The sequence below is a fragment of the Schistocerca serialis genome, chromosome 7, assembly GCF_023864345.2.
Source record: "Schistocerca serialis cubense isolate TAMUIC-IGC-003099 chromosome 7, iqSchSeri2.2, whole genome shotgun sequence".
NCBI lineage: Eukaryota > Metazoa > Arthropoda > Insecta > Orthoptera > Acrididae > Schistocerca > Schistocerca serialis.
Window position 1 is genome coordinate 26,209,243 of NC_064644.1, and position 17,864 is coordinate 26,227,106.

At 43.1% G+C, this 17,864-nt stretch overlaps 1 protein-coding gene across 1 annotated transcript in view; it reads left to right on the top strand.

The window, feature by feature from the left end:
- The window catches only part of LOC126412722 (cytochrome P450 6a2-like), a 107,378-nt gene extending 90,690 nt beyond the window's left edge, over window positions 1-16,688 (top strand). Inside the window, exons 5-7 of the mRNA XM_050082446.1 lie at window positions 781-1,002; window positions 6,912-7,163; window positions 16,313-16,688. Coding sequence (XP_049938403.1) covers window positions 781-1,002; window positions 6,912-7,163; window positions 16,313-16,494 — 656 coding nt within the window. The 3' untranslated portion in view covers window positions 16,495-16,688. The remainder of the gene's footprint in view (window positions 1-780; window positions 1,003-6,911; window positions 7,164-16,312) is intronic.
- Window positions 16,689-17,864: the final 1,176 nt, after the last annotated feature.

The following is a 17,864-nucleotide window of genomic DNA, read 5'->3' on the forward strand; positions in this document are numbered from 1 at the left end:
TTAACGCGTGCCTTTCGGCTTCCTCTCATAGTGACTTGGCTGTCTTGCCAAGTCACAACACGACTGACTGAATTGTCCTCATGATTCTGAGGATACTTGTGGACTGTGCCCTGCTGGGTGCGACTGTCTGGCACCGGATGGCCGGTGGTCTAGGCAGGTTGTTTTCGTAGCCGGTCAAACGTCAAGTTCAGTGCCGTCAGCTTAATAGCAGAGGCAAGTTACATCACTGGTTGTTCTGGGTACTGATTTCTTAGGATCTATGCACCCAAATTGCGTGAAAATGTAATCACATGTCAGTTCTAGTATAATACTCGTATATTTTTCCAATGAATACCCGTTTATGATCTGCATTTCTTCTTGGTGTAGCAATTTTATTGGCCTGTAGTTTAGAATCCAGTGTACTGACATCTATAGTACGCCGTTTATAATGACAGTAGTGTAAAAATTAAATCGTGGCAGTATTTTGGATTGATCTTCGTAAATGATACTTGAAAACAATGTTTAGCATTTCCGCTTCTGTACTGGTGTCACCAATTTCAGTTCCTTTGGTACCTATGAGTCTGCAAACTACCTTACGTAGTCTTTACGCGTCACCACAATTGCTTTGGTTTTTGCGAGACATCTGTCAGTAATATTTTTCTAGGCAGTCAGCTAGAGCTTCACGCATAATTCGTGTGACAGCCAAACGTGTATTCTTTGGCACCTCTCGATCTGTAGTTCGCGAATCCACTCTGCTGAAGTTGTCCTGGCGAGACATAGACGGCGTTTTCCTGTTTGCAGAAATCACGCACGAGCTGATGACGGCGCAGTGCTTCGTGTTCTTCGCGGCGGGCTTCGAGACGTCGTCGACGACGATGAGTTTCTGCCTGCACGAGCTGGCGGTGCACCAGGACGTCCAGGAGCGGGTCCGGGCAGAGGTGGACGCGGTCGTGCGCAAGCACGGCGGCGCCATCACCTACGACGCCATCCAGGACATGACCTACCTCGACCAGGTCGTGGCGGGTGCGTCTCCACTCACGCAATACGCAGACGCTATCAAGTTTCTCCTCTTTTTATATGGCGCATAACATCACATCTAAGGAAATGATCTTAACAGAACTTGGCGGTTCTATTGCAGAGACCTTCAAAACTCACATCTCGTAGCCAAACAAAGGACCCAGACCATTCTTAAAGTTGTGTGTAACTTGAGGAAACCTATCTCAGTATTCGAGATGAAACGATCTCTCTGAACAGTGTTGCTGTAATGTAGCTGTTGGGTGTTCGCTACAGTATTGTTCCCATTACTATTCAGTCTAGCTACAGAAAGCAATAATGAAAGAAAATTAACAATAATAACTTATTCTAGAATGAGATTTTCACTCTGCAGCGGAGTGTGCGCTGATATGAAACATCCTGGCGGATTAAAACTGTGTGCCGAGACTCGAGCTCGGGACCTTTGCCTTTCGCGGGCAAGTGCTCTACCAACTGAGCTATCCAAGCACGACTCACGTCCCGTTCTCACAGCTTTACTTCTGTCAGTATCTCGTCTCCTACCTTCCAAACTTTACAGCAGCTCTTCTGCAAACCTTGCGGAACTAGCACTCCTGAAAGAAAGGATTTTGCTGAGACATGGCTTAACCACAACCTGGGGGATGTTTCCAGAATGAGATTTTCACTCTGCAGCGGAGTGCGCGCTGATATGAAAGCTGTGAGGACGGGGCGTGAGTCGTGCTTCGGTATCTCAGTTGGTGCCGGCACGGTAGCTCAGCGTGTTCAATCACAGGGTTAGGTGCCCTCTGTAATAAAAAAAACTGAGTTAATCGATCAACAACGAAGTTAAAAGGATGTCTTACGACGTCCGCCCTGAGCAGATGCAACGAACAAAAGCGAACAAAATGAGATTAAAAAAAAAAAAAAAAAGTTGGTAGAGCACTTGCCAGCGAAAGGCAAAGGTCCCGAGTTCGAGTCTCGGCCCGGCACACAGTTTTAATCTGCCAGGAAGTTTTAATAACTTATTCTGTTTATTTTTTCCTATAACAGTTACGTCATTGAATAATCAGTGAGACCTGACTTATATCCTCTATACACACACAAATACACACACACAATCTGCCCGCATCTCGTGGTCGTGCGGTAGCGTTCTCGCTTCCCACGCCCGGGTTCGATTCCCGGCGGGGTCAGGGATTTTCTCTGCCTCGTGATGGCTGGGTGTTGTGTGCTGTCCTTAGGTTAGTTAGGTTTAATTAGTTCTAAGTTCTAGGGGACTGATGACCATAGATGTTAAGTCCCATAGTGCTCAGAGCCATTTGAACCATTTTGAACACACACACACAAGCGCTGTATTACATGCAAGCCTCTTCATCTCCCTATTACTATTACAACCTACATCCTTTTTTACCTGCTTACTGCGTTCATCTCTTGGTCTCTCTCTACAGTTTTTACCCACCACACTCCCCTTCAACGCTAAGTTGCTAACCCCCTTGATATACGAGATTGTACACTATCAAACATTCCCTTCTTATACTGAAGTTATGTCACACTTTTCTGGAAAATTCTGTTCATTATCTCCACATTTGTTACTTGATCTAATTTCCACTATTCTTCTATAGCACCACACTTCTATTCCCTTCTTGTCTGAACTCTTTATCGTCCAAGTTCCACTCCATACAACGCTACACTCTCGCACAAATACCTTCAGAAAAGACGTCCCAACACGTAAGTCTATATCCGATGTTAATAAATTTCTCTTCTTCGGAAAATCTTTTCTTGCGGCTGACAATCTGCATTATATATCTTCCCTACTTCAATCATCAGTTATTTTACTGACCAAATACCAAAACTCAGCTACTACTTTCAGTGTCTCGTCCCCTTATCATATTTCCTCAATATCGCCTCATGTAATTTCACAACATTCCATTTCTTTCCTTTTATTTTTGTTGAGGTTTTATATCCTCCTTTAAGGACACTATCCATTCCATTCAACTCGTCTTCCAAATCCTTTGGTGTTGGCGGCAGAAATACAGTGTCATCGGCAAACTTTAAATTTTTATGTCTTTTCTCTGAGCTTTAATTTCTTGACCCAAATTATTTTGGGTTTCCTCTGGTTACATGTACGGATTGAATAACATCCGGAAAAAGCTACAACACTCTCTCACTGCTGTCTCAAACACTGCTTGCCTCGGCTCTTATAATTGCCGTCTTTTTTCCGTATATGCTATAAACAGCCTTTCACTTCCTATATTTTACCACTGCTGCCTTCAGAATATCAAGGAGTGTCTCCACTCAACATTGTCAGAATCTTTCTCAAGTATACCAATACTATAAACGTACGTTTGCCTATCGTTTAACTAGCTTCTTAGATAAATGATAGGGTTAGTCTTGCCTCGCGTGTGCCAACATTTCTCCGGAATAGAACCTGATCTTCTTGGAGATCGGCTTCTACCACTTTCACAATTTTTTTAATATTATTATAAACAGCCGACCAGTTGCAATGGATAAAGAAATCCTTTACTTAGGTTTCGACAAATATAAATTTGTCTTCTTCAGAAGGTAACCTAAGGCCAATGAACATCATAGCTTACATTAGAAAAGTGTGAAACTTATAAGCCAAGAATAAATTTTAAGACAGATTAGAGAACTCTTGCGTTACAGAAGTATGAGAAGGACGACTGGTACTTACAGTTTTACATTAGTAAGGACTAATGTACCATCGCCGTTTTTACAGTTGTCGGCATAGATTCATGTGTCAAAAATAAAATATAGCCCTAGAATTAGGGTTTGTCACGTTAATATAAAATAGCTCATGGATCTTGCAGAGCTCACAACCAACTGAGTGTAATCGGCGAGCGTAGTTACTCTGGAAACAGGGCAGGTGGCGTTCGTGCCGAGAAACATGTGCCAATTGGCGTACAAAGGCAACATGTAAATTATCAATATTAATAACGTCCTTAGGTAGAGTAACAATAAAAAATGGAAGGCGTTTAACACTCCCGTTATAACAATATGGGAGCATTGGTACAAAATAATGTAGTTATACATAAGAAAAAGCAGGTGGCGCTTACGCCGAGAAACTTACACCCAGTGGCATATACAGCCAAAAACATAAAAAAATTACATTATTATATTAGTGGAGCCCACAAACGGTATACATGTCAGAACATTAAATTGACAATAATGGCTCTTGTCAAGAAAGAATTACGAACACTGGTACACGATCCTGAAAATACACATTCACAGGAAAAACAAAAATTTTAGAGCCAGGTAAAATCACATAACGGCCGACGTAGTAGCAAACATACATCGTGACAAAGCCAGCATTATATAAAGGTTAGTAAGCTTAACGCACTGAAGGTGCATCATAGCTTTCTGAGGAAATAAACCACTAAGATTACCAGCATTAATGTTATACCGTAAACAGTACAGGTTTAACGCCTTTGAAAAATTGTCTACAAGCAAGGTTCAACTGGTCGTTCAGTATATTACCGTCCTTAAGCTCAAGATGTTTGAAAATTTGTAACTCTTGCCACAGATCTAATCTACGCCCTTTGTCTTCTCTGTGTAGGATAACAATGTCTTCTAAATGTTTGGGCGTATGACTGGCTATCAGGAGAAGTTCAGCAAAAGTAGAATTGTGTATATTCGCTCCTTTCTTACCTAATAGGTGTTCTGTATATCTTGTTTTCACAGTTCTGCCTGTTTGACCAATATAATATGAAGGACAGTTGTTACACGTTAGTTTGTAAACCCCTGAATTGGAAAGCCAATCGCCGGCGATCTCTACTGAATGTACAACATTTCTCTTTTAACTGTTATCTGTAGAGAAGGAGACGTTACAGTTATACAGTTCAAACGTACCTACGTTCTGTATTTTAATTTAAAAATCATACCTGCTACCAACTGTTAGTCTAAAATTGTGAGCCATATGTTTGTGACTATTACAGCGTCATCTATCACAAAGCGAAAAAAGTGGTCCAACTAAAATATTGATATTTCTTTACGTACTACACGAATATGTAATAAAAATGGGGGTTCGTGTTTTAAAAAACGCAGTTGATATCCGTTTTACCTACGGCAGCGCCATCTAGTGGGCCAACAATAGCGCCATCTGGTTTGCCCCTTCAAGCTAGACAAGTTTCGTTCTTTGTAGTTTTTTCGTTTGACGCTTATTTCGTGAGACCTTTGGCCCAGTCACGATCAATGGACCACCATGTATATTTCCAAATTAACTTGTGAGGGAGCCTTTCAAAAGCAGCCTCGCTGTGGAAGAATACCAGTAGTAACGGCCAGTTCTCTTATTTCTCAGCCGACCAGGTACTAGCATTAGCTTATGCTTAGTACACCACCACCACCCTCACCTACCTTGGCCTCACCATTGACCGTCACCTCACCTGGATCCCTCATATCCGCTCCATCCAATCCAAAGCCCACAACCGCCTCCGACTCCTCAAACTCCTCTCTGGTCGGACATGTGGGTTGCACCCCTCTACCATCCTCCACACCTACAAATCCTTAATCCGTCCCATCCTCTGTTGTGCCAGTCCCACCTGGATATCTGCCCCCCCTCCTAATTCTATATGTCCCTCCAGATCCTTGAGCGTCATGCACCTCGCCTCACCTTCCGTATATGCCTCCCGTCCCCCACGCGGATCCTCTATGACGTCGTTCCTTTCCCCGATCTGCTCCTGTTCCTCGAACATATCTACATACTCTACACCTCCCGCCGCCTTTATCCCACTCACCCCCTGGTTGCTCCTCTCCTCTTCCATCCCCGCCCCCTGCCACGTCTTCACTGTTGTGTCCCCCCTACCCTCCATCTCTACACCCTACATCTCCTTTCCGAAGGTGGCTTCCATCAACTCCCCCTCCCGGATGATGCCCTCTCTCCCTCCATTTATCCCTCATATCAACTCTGATCCTCACTCCCCCTCCTTTCCTTTGTCCTTTTCCTGGGCTCCCTCTCCCACCCTTCCATCCGCTTTTTCTTTTTCTCTTCCCCACCTACCCTCTCTCTGCCCCCCTTCTCTCTCACGAGTCCTTTTGCATTTATGTCCTCTGCCTTTTTCCACTCCCTCTCGTGTCTGCCCTGCCCCACCCCCCTCTTATGAGTCCTCTCCCTCCTTTGGTTCCCCCCCTTTCCTTTCTCCTCTCCTCCCTCCTTGTTTTCCTCCTCATCTGTCCAGGTCCACTCCCCCCCATATGCCCTAGGCTACGGTGTGTCCTCTTTGTGCCGACATTTTAGTTCAGTGTTTACAGTGAGTGTTAAGTGTTGTGTGTCTTTTATGAAGTGCTGTGAAATCATACTGTCGCTGGGTGTGATTTTATATCTGTTGCGAACAGAAACCAGACTGTCGCCATGTTTTTAATTGCCTGTCTAGTATGTTAACTGTCTGCATCCTGTGTATTTTTATTCGCGTTGCCAACCCTTTGATTTATGTTTTAACTTTCCCCAATTTTCCACCGTTTTACAATTTAAGTCCCCGTTTTATCGCCTGCTTTTATTGTTTCTTAACTTCTCCTTACATTTTAAAAAGCCTGTAGGCTGCAGAGCAGTGTAATAAGCTGCTGCCAGCCCGTCCCCTTTGCCCTTTGGGGGGGGGGGGGGGAATCGAAATACAATAAAGGGAAAAAAAGGCTGAGTATTCGTGTGTGACTTAACAACAGGGGTTCAAGGAAATCTGGGTATTTCTTCACAGGCGATTCCCTTATATCCTCTCAGGAATTTCCTTTCGGCTGGAGACAAAGACGGTTGGGTGAGAGCTGAGCACTCCTGCACCTCTCTCTTACCATTAGACATACGGGTGGTGACAGTCTGGTGAACAAAATGTGACGAAGGAGCGGAATGGAAAGTCCCGATGTGATTGCATCAGTAAGTTCATGTCTACCTGCTTGTAAAGCTACTGTGTAGCTCTCAGTAAGCCTCGACGTCGTTGCAGAGACGCTGCGCATCTACCCGCCGGTGCCGTTCCTGGACCGCGTGTGCGAGGTGCCGTACAAGCTGCCGGGGTCCGGAGCGGTCATCGAACCCGGCACCAGGGTCTTCATTCCGGTGAGCGGCCTCCACAGCGACCCCCGGTACTTCCCACAACCCGACAAGTTCGACCCGGAGAGGTTCAACGAGCGGAACAGGGCCAACATCAACCGGAACGCCTACCTTCCCTTTGGGGAGGGACCGAGGAACTGCATTGGTAAGACTGTGACTGCAACTGTGCTACACTTTGATACCCTGCTCTCAAAGCTCGTCCTGCGTTGTTTCCACTTTTGACAGTTTTGGAATTTTAAAGGACACCACGTTCAGACACCTGTGGCTGCGCTATGAACTGTTATTCGTCATAGTGAACATGTTCCTGACCCAATTCATTCAATAGTATCCCTGTGCAAGAGAAATGAAAATATGATATCTTAATAATCACGATAAATGCTTTCACAAAATTGCGAGTGCAACGAATGAGAGCTGAAAACACCGAAGAAAATATAAAAACAAGAAAATCTAGCAGGGCTCTTTCTTTATGAAGATCCGGTGGGTTGTGAAGTGGAAGCCAAGGTGAAACTCAAAAATGTACTTGCAACAGTTGACGATGCAACTAGCTCTCCACATACTCGTCGCTCTTACTATGACATTTGTCGTAGCGTTGTACCAACGTTCCAATCGTGCATTACATCAATTCTATACGCTACTCTGTAGCTCACTCTCTATGTAAAGATGTTGCCTTCATAGCCAGCGTTTCGTGTGAGCAGAGATGAAACACAGAGGGAGACATGTCCCGACTGTGTGGTGAGTGATGAAACACTTCAAAGACTTAATGCTGCCATTTTTACTATTCGAACGGTATCTGAAGTTGACTAGAGCTTATGTCCATAGTATTATGTTTTTGGTAACTCTTCCCATTCACAAAGGGCATTTTTGGCTCAGAAACGGGCAGTTCCGGCAATAAGTGGTGAAACTACGCGAAGCTCTAGTCAACCTCTGTTCATTAGTCTCGGTATTCTGATATTGGCCCCTTAATATACATATATATATATATATATATATATATATATTCTGTACTGTCGTTTCTTGTTAACAATATAAGCTTATTCTCAAGAATTAGCAGCTTTCACTCAGTTAGTACTAGGCAGAAATCCAGTCTTCATTCCGTCTCACTTCCTTGTCTCTTGTGCAGAAAGATGTGCGGTATACTGCTGCATCCATTTTCAATAAATTACCACAAAAATTCAAAAATCTTAGCAGTTGTCCTCGCGCTTTCAAATCCAGACTGAAGAGTTTCCTGATGCGCACTCCTTTTATTCTGTCCAGGAGTTACTCGAAAAATTAAGCTGATTCCTATGTTATACAGGGTGTTACAAAAAGGTACGGCCAAACTGTCAGGAAACATTCCTCAGACACAAATAAAGAAAAGATGTTATGCGGACATGTGTCCGGAAACGCTTAATTTCCATGTTAGAGCTCATTTTACTTTCGTCATTATGTACTGTACTTCCTCGGTTCACAGCCAGTTGGCCCAATTAAAGGAAAGTAACGTTGACTTCGGTGCTTGTGTTGACATGCGACTCATTGCTCTACAGTACTAGCATCAAGCACATCAGTACGTAGCATCAACAGGTTAGTGTTCATCACGAACGTGGTTTTGCAGTCAGTGCAATGTTTACAAATGCGGAGTTGGCAGATGACCATTTGATGTATGGATTAGCACGGGGCAATAGGTACCGTTGACCACGTCACTGTATGGAGAGTGCTACGGGAGAACCAGTTGTTTCCGTACCATGTACAGCGCGTGCAGGCTCTATCAGCAGCTGACTGGCCTCCACGGGTACACTTTTGCGAATGATGCATCCAACAATGTGTGAATCCTCGTTTCAGTGCAAATGTTCTCTTTACGGATAAGGCTTCATTCCAACACGATCAAATTGTAAATTTTCACAATCAACATGTGTGGGCTGACAAGAATCCTCACGCAATTGTGCATTCACGTCACCAACACAGATTTTCTGCGACCGTTTGGGCAGGCATTGTTGGTGATGTCTTGATTGGGCCCCTTGTTCTTCCACCTACACTCAACGGAGCACGTTATTATGATTTCATACGGGATACTCTACCTGTGCTGCTAGAACATGTGCCTTTACAAGTACGACACAACATGTGGTTCATGCACGATGGAGCTCCTCCACATTTCAGTCGAAGTGTTCGTACGCTTCTCAACAACAGATTCGGTGACCGATGGATTGGTAGAGGCTGACCAATTCCATGGCCTCCACGCTCTCCTGACCTCAACCCTCTTGAATTTCATTTATGGGGGCATTAGAAAGTTCTTGTCTACGCAACCCCGGTACCAAATGTAGAGACTCTTGGTGCTCGTATTGTGGACGGCTGTGATACAATACGCCATTCTCCAGGGCAGCATCAGCGCATCAGGGATTCCATGCGACGGAGGGTGGATGTATGTATCCTCGCTAACGGAGGACATTTTGAAGATTTCCTGTAACAAAGTGTTTGGAGTCACGCTGGTACGTTCTGTTGCTGTGTGTTTCCATTCCATGATTAATGTGATTTGAAGAGAAGTACTAAAATGAGCTCTAACATGGAAAGTAAGCGTTTCCGGACTCATGTCCACATAACATATTTTCTTTTTTTGTGTGTGAGGAATGTTTCCTGAAAGTTTGGCCGTACCTTTTTGTAACGCCCTGTATAGTAAATGACTAGTTTCTTACTTCTAGAAGTGAAATTACACGCATCTAATCTGTACACCAGAGATCAGAGCGTGAAACGGTGTAGAAATTCACGCACTGTCAGGCACTTAATTGTGAATCGCAGAGTAATCATGTAGATGATGATATAGATATAGATACACTTTATCTACCTTTCTGGTCCATCTATATCTGAGTGTTATAATATTTTTCGTACGTTTATATAGGATTTATCCCAATGCCCTTCTGCGGTATGATATATTCCATACTGAGTACTTTAACAATTGAACAAAATCAGGGGCTTAAGTAGCTGCCACTCTCTACGATAAATGACAGTGGAACCACCAAGTCCAGGAGAAGCAAAGACTTTGAGGAAACTGACGTCACAGTTAACTGACGGTCATACGTAAATACGTAGCATACCTACTAGAACTGAGACCATTTTAAAATTACCCATGTTTCAGTTAAGACTTAAGCATCGCTACCTTTCCCGTGTCAGGCAGTTTTTCTCAGCTACATATCGATGGCGTCAACTGCAAAACGAATCGAATATCTCATGCCAGTACAGCAAAAATCCGATTACAGTTTCAATTAAATTCCGTCACACCTAGATGACGACAGTCCAGATTGGTAGTTCGTAATTCGTTACAATGTCCCGCGTACAAAATTTCGCACGGACTGTGTAGCAATAATTAGAGTGGAACTGTAGTGGAAAAATTATGAATCGGATTTTAACTACTGGTATTCCAGTGTGTGTGTGTAAGTGTGTGTGTGTGTGTGTGTGTGTGTGTGTGTGTGTGTGTGTGTGTGCGGAGAGATATACAAAGAGAGAGAGAGAGAGAGAGAGAGGGAGAGAGAGAGTTGGTTAGCGAGAGAGAGAGAGAGCGAGATAAATGCGAAATGCGGTCTCGGCATTTGTACCTGTGCTCCGCGAATCACAGGGCTGTTGGACGACGATTGGCGGGGCGGTTTTGGTATCCCAGTCTCATTCGGTCGTTGTCATTTCTAGCTATTCTAAGATGGTTTTGAGTTTAAAATACTGGTCCTTGAACTTTTTTGAATAGCCTTTCGTTGTATAATCGAGGTCTATCTTCAAGGATCCGGGACGTACGTTATCCGGCCTCTCCGTGTTCATTCCAGTGCATGACACAACGTTGTGAAAAAACATGCCAACGTATGACACTACCTTCGAATCTTATCAGCATCTGACTAAATATTTGCGCAAGTATTTTCAGATAGTAGTTCATTCCAGTTAAATCTATGTACACTTAAGCCTATCCATTAATATCCTCTCCATCAATATTGATGCACAAGAACAGCAAGGGTATCAACACACTTCCCTGGATCGTGTAACTTAGTGAGCAAGGCGATCATCGTTTAGAATGTATGCGCGTCAGTAACGTTACACAGACCGGTAAGCTCCCCAGATTAGCAGGAAATTCGAAAAGTTCACAAGTGGAAATGATCACTACGTATCTTCACCGGGGCTGAAAACTAATGAACTGAACACTACGTATCTTCACCGGGACTGAAAACTAATGAACTGAACACTGGCTGAGCGCTCCATGAAGACCACGTAATGTTCAGAACTTAAACAGATTTATGTATTTCGGTTAACGGGCGCTCAGTAACTATGCACTTCGCCGGCCGCGGTGGTCTAGCGGTTCTAGGCGCTCAGTCCGGAACCGCGCGACTGCTACGGTCGCAGGTTCGAATCCTGCCTCGGGCATGGGTGTGTGTGATGTCCTTAGGTTAGTTAGGTTTAAGTAGTTCTAAGTTCTAGGGGACTGATGACCACAGATGTTAAGTCCCATAGTGCTCAGAACCATTTTTTTTTAACTATGCACTTCAACTGTTTATCCACAATTGCCTGAGCTTTGCGCGTAACAGAGCCTTTAGAAAGCGGTGAAATATATGTCCATTGTAAGACACAGTCAAGTAAAAACGACACTGATGGAAAAAAAAACTTGGTGAACTTTTAATTAAGTGTCGTGACTGTTAATGCATTTATCCCACTGTGAGGCAAGATGGTCAATGACTTCGTGAAAAAATGTTTGCGATTGCCTACGGAACAAGATTCTAACCAAGCGTGCACCTCTTCACCCAAAGCCAATCGACGGCCACTAATGTCTTACTTCAGGTCTCCGAAAATTAGGAAAACCGGCATGTGGAGAAATCGAGACTTCCCAGCGAAACTTCTGCAGCGTAGTGAAAACGATCTCCAGACCTTTCTCCCCTCTCTCCATGCGATTTCCACAACTATGGATCCCTGAAGAAAGGCACTGATGCACGTCGATTTGCATCGGACGAAGAGGAGCAGGCCTGTGTACAATCATGGTCCCATAGGCAACTTTGAACATTCTTTCATGAAAGCATTGACCACACTTGACTCACACTTGAATAACAGTTATGGCGATTTCTTTTGAAATAATAAACAATTTACTTTCTTGCTTCTGTTTCGCTGCCAGTTAAAATAAAAGATAGTATGAATGAACGATACAAGGATACAATAGACAGTGAAGTAGATTTGTTCAACTATAAGCTGAGTAATTATAAAATGTCAACATAGTCTTTTGTAGGAGAATAGTTTTAATACTCATGGGGATACCCAAAGCTCGCCAGGAAATTTCTAGAAAATATATCATTGTCATTGGAATAACTGATAAATGAACAATTTATTTAAATAACGCAAATTTTTGCAAACGGAACGTTCGTGGTTACTTAACTATAGCACTGAATTTTAGTAAGACTAACTTTTTAATGTAGGAATATTATGAAAACGAAAATTTTAAAAGCGATACCTTGAAGAACGCAATGCTTCCAGAATAATTAAAACAGTTGCTCGAAAGAGAAAGAGGAGACGTAAACATTCAAATAAGTTACATCGATCCAGACACAAACAATTTTTAGCCGGGTGAAACTTTGACATGCACTTGGTTCACAGATATATTACATTAAGAGTATTTCTTTACATGAAATCTTTCAAAACGAAGAGAGTATTGCCAGCACCAATCGGGACACTATACTGTGAATATTGAAATTTAGTCAGATAGCACTTTCATGAGAAACTAGTCGCTAATGATTTTTCTTCTGAGTTATCAGTCTTCTCAGAGTAGCAGCTGCCCCCTGCATCCTCAATTATTTGCTCGATATATTCCAATCTACGTCTTTCTCTATAGTTTTTACCCTCTACAGCTCGCTCCAGCACCATTTAAGTTATCGCCTGATCCCTTAAGAGATGTCTTATCATTCAGCCACTTCTTTCTGTCAGAGTTTCCCAGATATTCCTTTCCTTACCGACTCTGCGGAAAACATCCTCGTTCCCTACCTATATTTCAACTTTCTTTAGTAGCCCCACATCTCTAAGGCCTTGATACTCTTCTGTTCTGGTTTTCCCACATTCCACGTCTCACTATCATACAATGTTGTTCACCAAACGTACATTCTCAGAAATTTCTTTCTCAAGTTAAGACTTATATTAGATACTAGCAGATTTCTCTTACGCAGGCATGCCTTTTTCGCGAGTAGTGGTCTATCTTTGATGTCCTCCTTTCTCCGTCCGTCATGGGTTATTTTGCCGCCTAGGTGGCAGAATTTCTTAACTTCGTCTGCTTCGTGATCACCAATTGTAACGTTAAGATCGTCGCTGTTCTCATTTCTGCTATTTCTCATTACTTCGCTCTTTCTTCGATTTACCCTCAGTCAATATTCTGCACTCATTAGACTGTTCGTTCCATTGAACAGATCCCGCAATTCTTCTTCACTTTCACCTTATCATTGACCTTCCTTCATCCTTAATTTCAATCCAACTTATGAATTATTTTTGTGTCATTGTTTCTTCGATGTGTAGACTGAACAGCAGGGTCGAAAGACTACATCCCTTTCCTACAGTCTTTTTAATCCGAGCATTTCGTTCTTAGTCTTCGAGTCTTATTGCTCCATCTGGTTCTTGTATATATTGTACGTTACTCGCCTTTCCCTATAGCTTATCCCGATTTTTCTCAGAATTTCGAATATCTTACACCGTTTTACATGATCGAACGCTTCCTCCAGACCCACAAATCATACGAACGCGTCTCGATATTTCTTCACTTTTGCACCCATTATCAAAAGCTATTTCAGAACTGTCTGTGGTGCCTTTACCTTTCCTAAAGCCAAACTGATCATAATCTAATGGATCCTTAATTTTATTTTCCATTCTTGTGTATATTATTCTTGTCAGCAACTTAGATGATTGAACTTTTAAGTTGATTGTTCGATAATTCTCGCTCTTCTCGGCTCTTGCTATCGTCTGAATAGCGTGGTTGATGTTTTCCCGAAAGTCTGATGGTACAGCGTATTGCCAGTCTCCTACGTTCTACACCAATGCGAACAATCGTTCTGTTGCCACTGCCCAAAAAAAAAAATGGTTCAAATGGCTCTGACCACTATGGGACTTAACATCTAAGGTCATCAGTCCCCTAGAACTTAGAACTACTTAAACCTAACTAACCTAAGGACATCACACACATCCATGCCCGAGGCAGGATTCGATCCTGCGACCGAAGTGGTCGCGCGGTTCCAGACTGAAGCGCCTAGAACCGCTCGGCCACATGGGCCGGCTTGCCACTGCCCCAATGATTATAGAAATTCCGATGGAGCGTTACCTTCTGCGTTATTTGACCTTAATTCTTCCAAAGTTCTGTTAAATTCTGATTCTGATTCTGGATCCCCTATCTCATCCCTGTCGTCTCCTGTTTCTTCTACCACGTCATCAGAGCAGTCTTCCTCTCACAGAGGCCTTCAGTGTACTCTTTCCATCCAACCGCTCTCTCCTCTACTTTTAACAGTGTAATTCCCATTGACGTCTTAATGTTACCGCCCTTGCTTTTAATTTCACCGAAGGTTGTTTTGACTTTCCTGTATGCTGAATCCGTCCTTCCGTTAATCATTTCTTTTTCGATTTCTTGACTTTTTTGAAGCAGGCATTTCGTCTTAGCTTCCCTGAATTTCCTACTTATGTCGTTCCTAATTGACTTGTATCTCTATATTCCTTAATTTCTCTGAACATTTTAGTACTTCCTTCTTTCGTCTATCAGCTGAAATATTTTATCTGTTATCCATGGTTTCATTGCAGTGCCCTTCCTTGTACCTATGGTTTCCTTTCCAATTTCTGCAACTGCCCTCCTTAGAGATGTCCATTCCTCCTCAGCTATACTGCCAACTGAAGAACTCAATATGGTAGTGTCTAGAGCACCAGAGAACTTCAGTCGTATTTGTTCATTCTCTTAGTACTTCCAATTATTTGCGCACTGATTCTTCCTGACTAGTCTATTAAACTTCAATCTACTTTCATCATTACTACATTGTGATCTGGGTCTACACATGCTCCTGGGTATGCCTTCCAATCCAATATATGATTCCGGATTCTCTGACTGACCATGACGTAATCTAACTTAAATCTTCCCTTGTCTCCCAGCCATTTGCTGTCGAACCTGTTGAGAACGACCCTATGCCTGAGCTGTTCACAGAAAATCAGTCTGTCCTCTACCTCCCTGTTCATAACAAATCCTACTCTCGTTATACCATTTTCTGTTACTGTTGATATTACACTACACTCGTTTGACCAGAAATCCTTGCCTTTCTTCCATTTCACTTCACTGACCCCCATTGTATCTAGACTGAGCCTTTGCATTTCCCTTTTCAGATTTTCAAGCTTCCCTACCACGCTGAAACTAAATTACACGCCTCGACTAGTATAGAGTTATTCTTTCGTTGGTTATTCAATCTCTTTCGCATGGTCTTCCCCCCATTGGCAGTGCCCTCCTGGGTATCCGAATGGGTGACTACTCGGGAATCATTTGTCAATGGAGAGTCCGTCATGACACCTTTTCAATTATAGGCATCATGTCCTGTGGATACGGATTATGTTTCTTTACTTCAGTGGTTTCTATTGCCTTCAGCTTCTTCATGCTGTTGGTCATTGTTGATTCTTCCCCCTTTATGGCCAGTTTTACACCCCAAGGGCAAGAGAGTGTCCTGAACGTCTATCCGCTCCTCCGGCCTCTTTGACAAGGCCGTAGCCTGAATGAGGACGATTTCTTGTACCGCAAGTCTTCGGCCGCTGTTTCTGAAAATTTTTATTCAAAATTGAAGCGGTGAAGGGGGTATAACCCAGCACCGAGACCGTTTTGATTACTGATCAAATACGCTACTCATTGACCAAGAGGCTCGCTGCTAATGTGTTTTCAGTACTAACATAAAATAAAATAAGAAAAAGTACATCGTAAAAGAAAAGAGGGATATTGGTACCAGGAATGTATAAGAATAAGTAGGGTGCTAATTCTGTTAGAAACAGGCCTGAAGTTACTTCTGCATCTTCCAGTGACTCTCCATATAATATAACATGATAAATACTGAAAATCAAGAAATCCTAATTCCAGTCACAAATTTCATTTGATGAGTCATATAATCGAAATGTCACCGTTTGTTGTGGCACTCCGTCAGGACCTGGGTCCTTACGTCGATGTACAGATTTAAGTCTACTTACTTGCATTACTAGCTAACTCAGCAGCGGTACGACTGTTGAGTGATGGTTGCGGACTTTGATATTTCCGCTCTCTAGGGATATTTTAAGGTATTATTGAACATTTCGGATTTTGTTCTGTGGCAGGTATGCGATTCGGGCAACTGCAGACCAAAGTGGGGCTGGCATCGATGCTGCAGAAGTTCCGCTTCGAGACGTGCGCCGAGACGGCTGTGCCGCCAAAGTTGGCACCCCTGTCATTCGTCATGGCGCCCGTGGGCGGCATCTACCTCAGGGTGACGCGACGCAAGGAGGCAGCCCCAGCATAGGCTGACTGACAACCCGTCACGGCTCCAAGCCATCTCGGGCATACAGTGCACCCTACATATGGCTGCTCTGGACAGCTGTCGGCGTTTGATGTGCTGGCTCCAACTACAAAAGCACAAGACACCGTGTCTGTCCCAATCAGTGTATCATTCATCGTTCTGTATTCTACCTTTACTGCAAAAATACACTGTTATAATATTTTGAAATAAATAAACTGTGTACTGCTTGCTGTCTAATTTTGTGGCATATTTTAATCAAATGGTTCAAACGGCTCTAATCACTATGGGACTTAACATCTGAGGACATCAGTCCCCTAGACATAGAACTACTTAAATCTAACCAACCTAAGGACATCACATGCATCCACGCCAGAGGCAGGAATCGAACCTGCGACCGCAGCAGCAGCGCGGTTCCGGACTGAAGGGCCTAGAACCGCTCAGTCACAGCCGCCAGCCATATTTTAATAAAATCTCCCATCTGTAACTGTTTCTTTAGGATGTGCAGCATACCTGCAGAATGGACAAATTCATGTTGATAAACCTGTCGGAAAAAGTTTCATGCTGAACCTGGAAGCGGTTGTTGTTGTTGTTGTTGTTGTCTTCAGTCCTGAGACTGTATGATGCAGCTCTCCATGCTACTCTATCCTGTGCAAGCTTCTTCATCTCCCAGTACTCACTGCAACCTATATCCTTCTGAATCTGCTTAGGGTATTCATCTCTTGGTCTCCCTCTACGATTTTTTCCCTCCACGCTGCCCTCCAATGCTAACTTTGTGATCCCTTGATGCCTCAGAACATGTCCTACCAAACGGTCCCTTCTTCTTGTCAAGTTGTGCCACAAACTTCTCTTCTCCCCAATTCTATTCAATACCTCCTCATTAGTTATACGATCTACCCATCTAATCTTCAGCATTCTTCTGCAGCACCACATTTCGAAAGCTTCTACTCCCTTCTTGTCCAAAGTATTTATCGTCCTTCCATACATGGCTACACTCCATACAAATACTTTCAGAAACGACTTCCTGACACTTAAATCTATGCTCGATGTTAACTAATTTCTCTTCTTCACAAACGCTTTCCTTGCCATTGCCAGTCTACATTTTATATCTTCTCTACTTCGACCATCATCAGTTATTTTTCTCCCCAAATAGCAAAACTCCTTTACTACTTTAAGTGTCTCATTTCCTAATCTAATTCCCTCAGCATCACCCGACTTAATTCGACTACATTCCATAATCCTCGTTCTGCTTTTGTTGATGTTCATCTTATATCCTCCTTTCAAGACACTGTCCATTCCGTTCAAATGCTCTTCCAAGTTCTTTGCTGTCTCTGATAGAATTACAATGTCATCGGCGAACCTCAACATTTTTATTT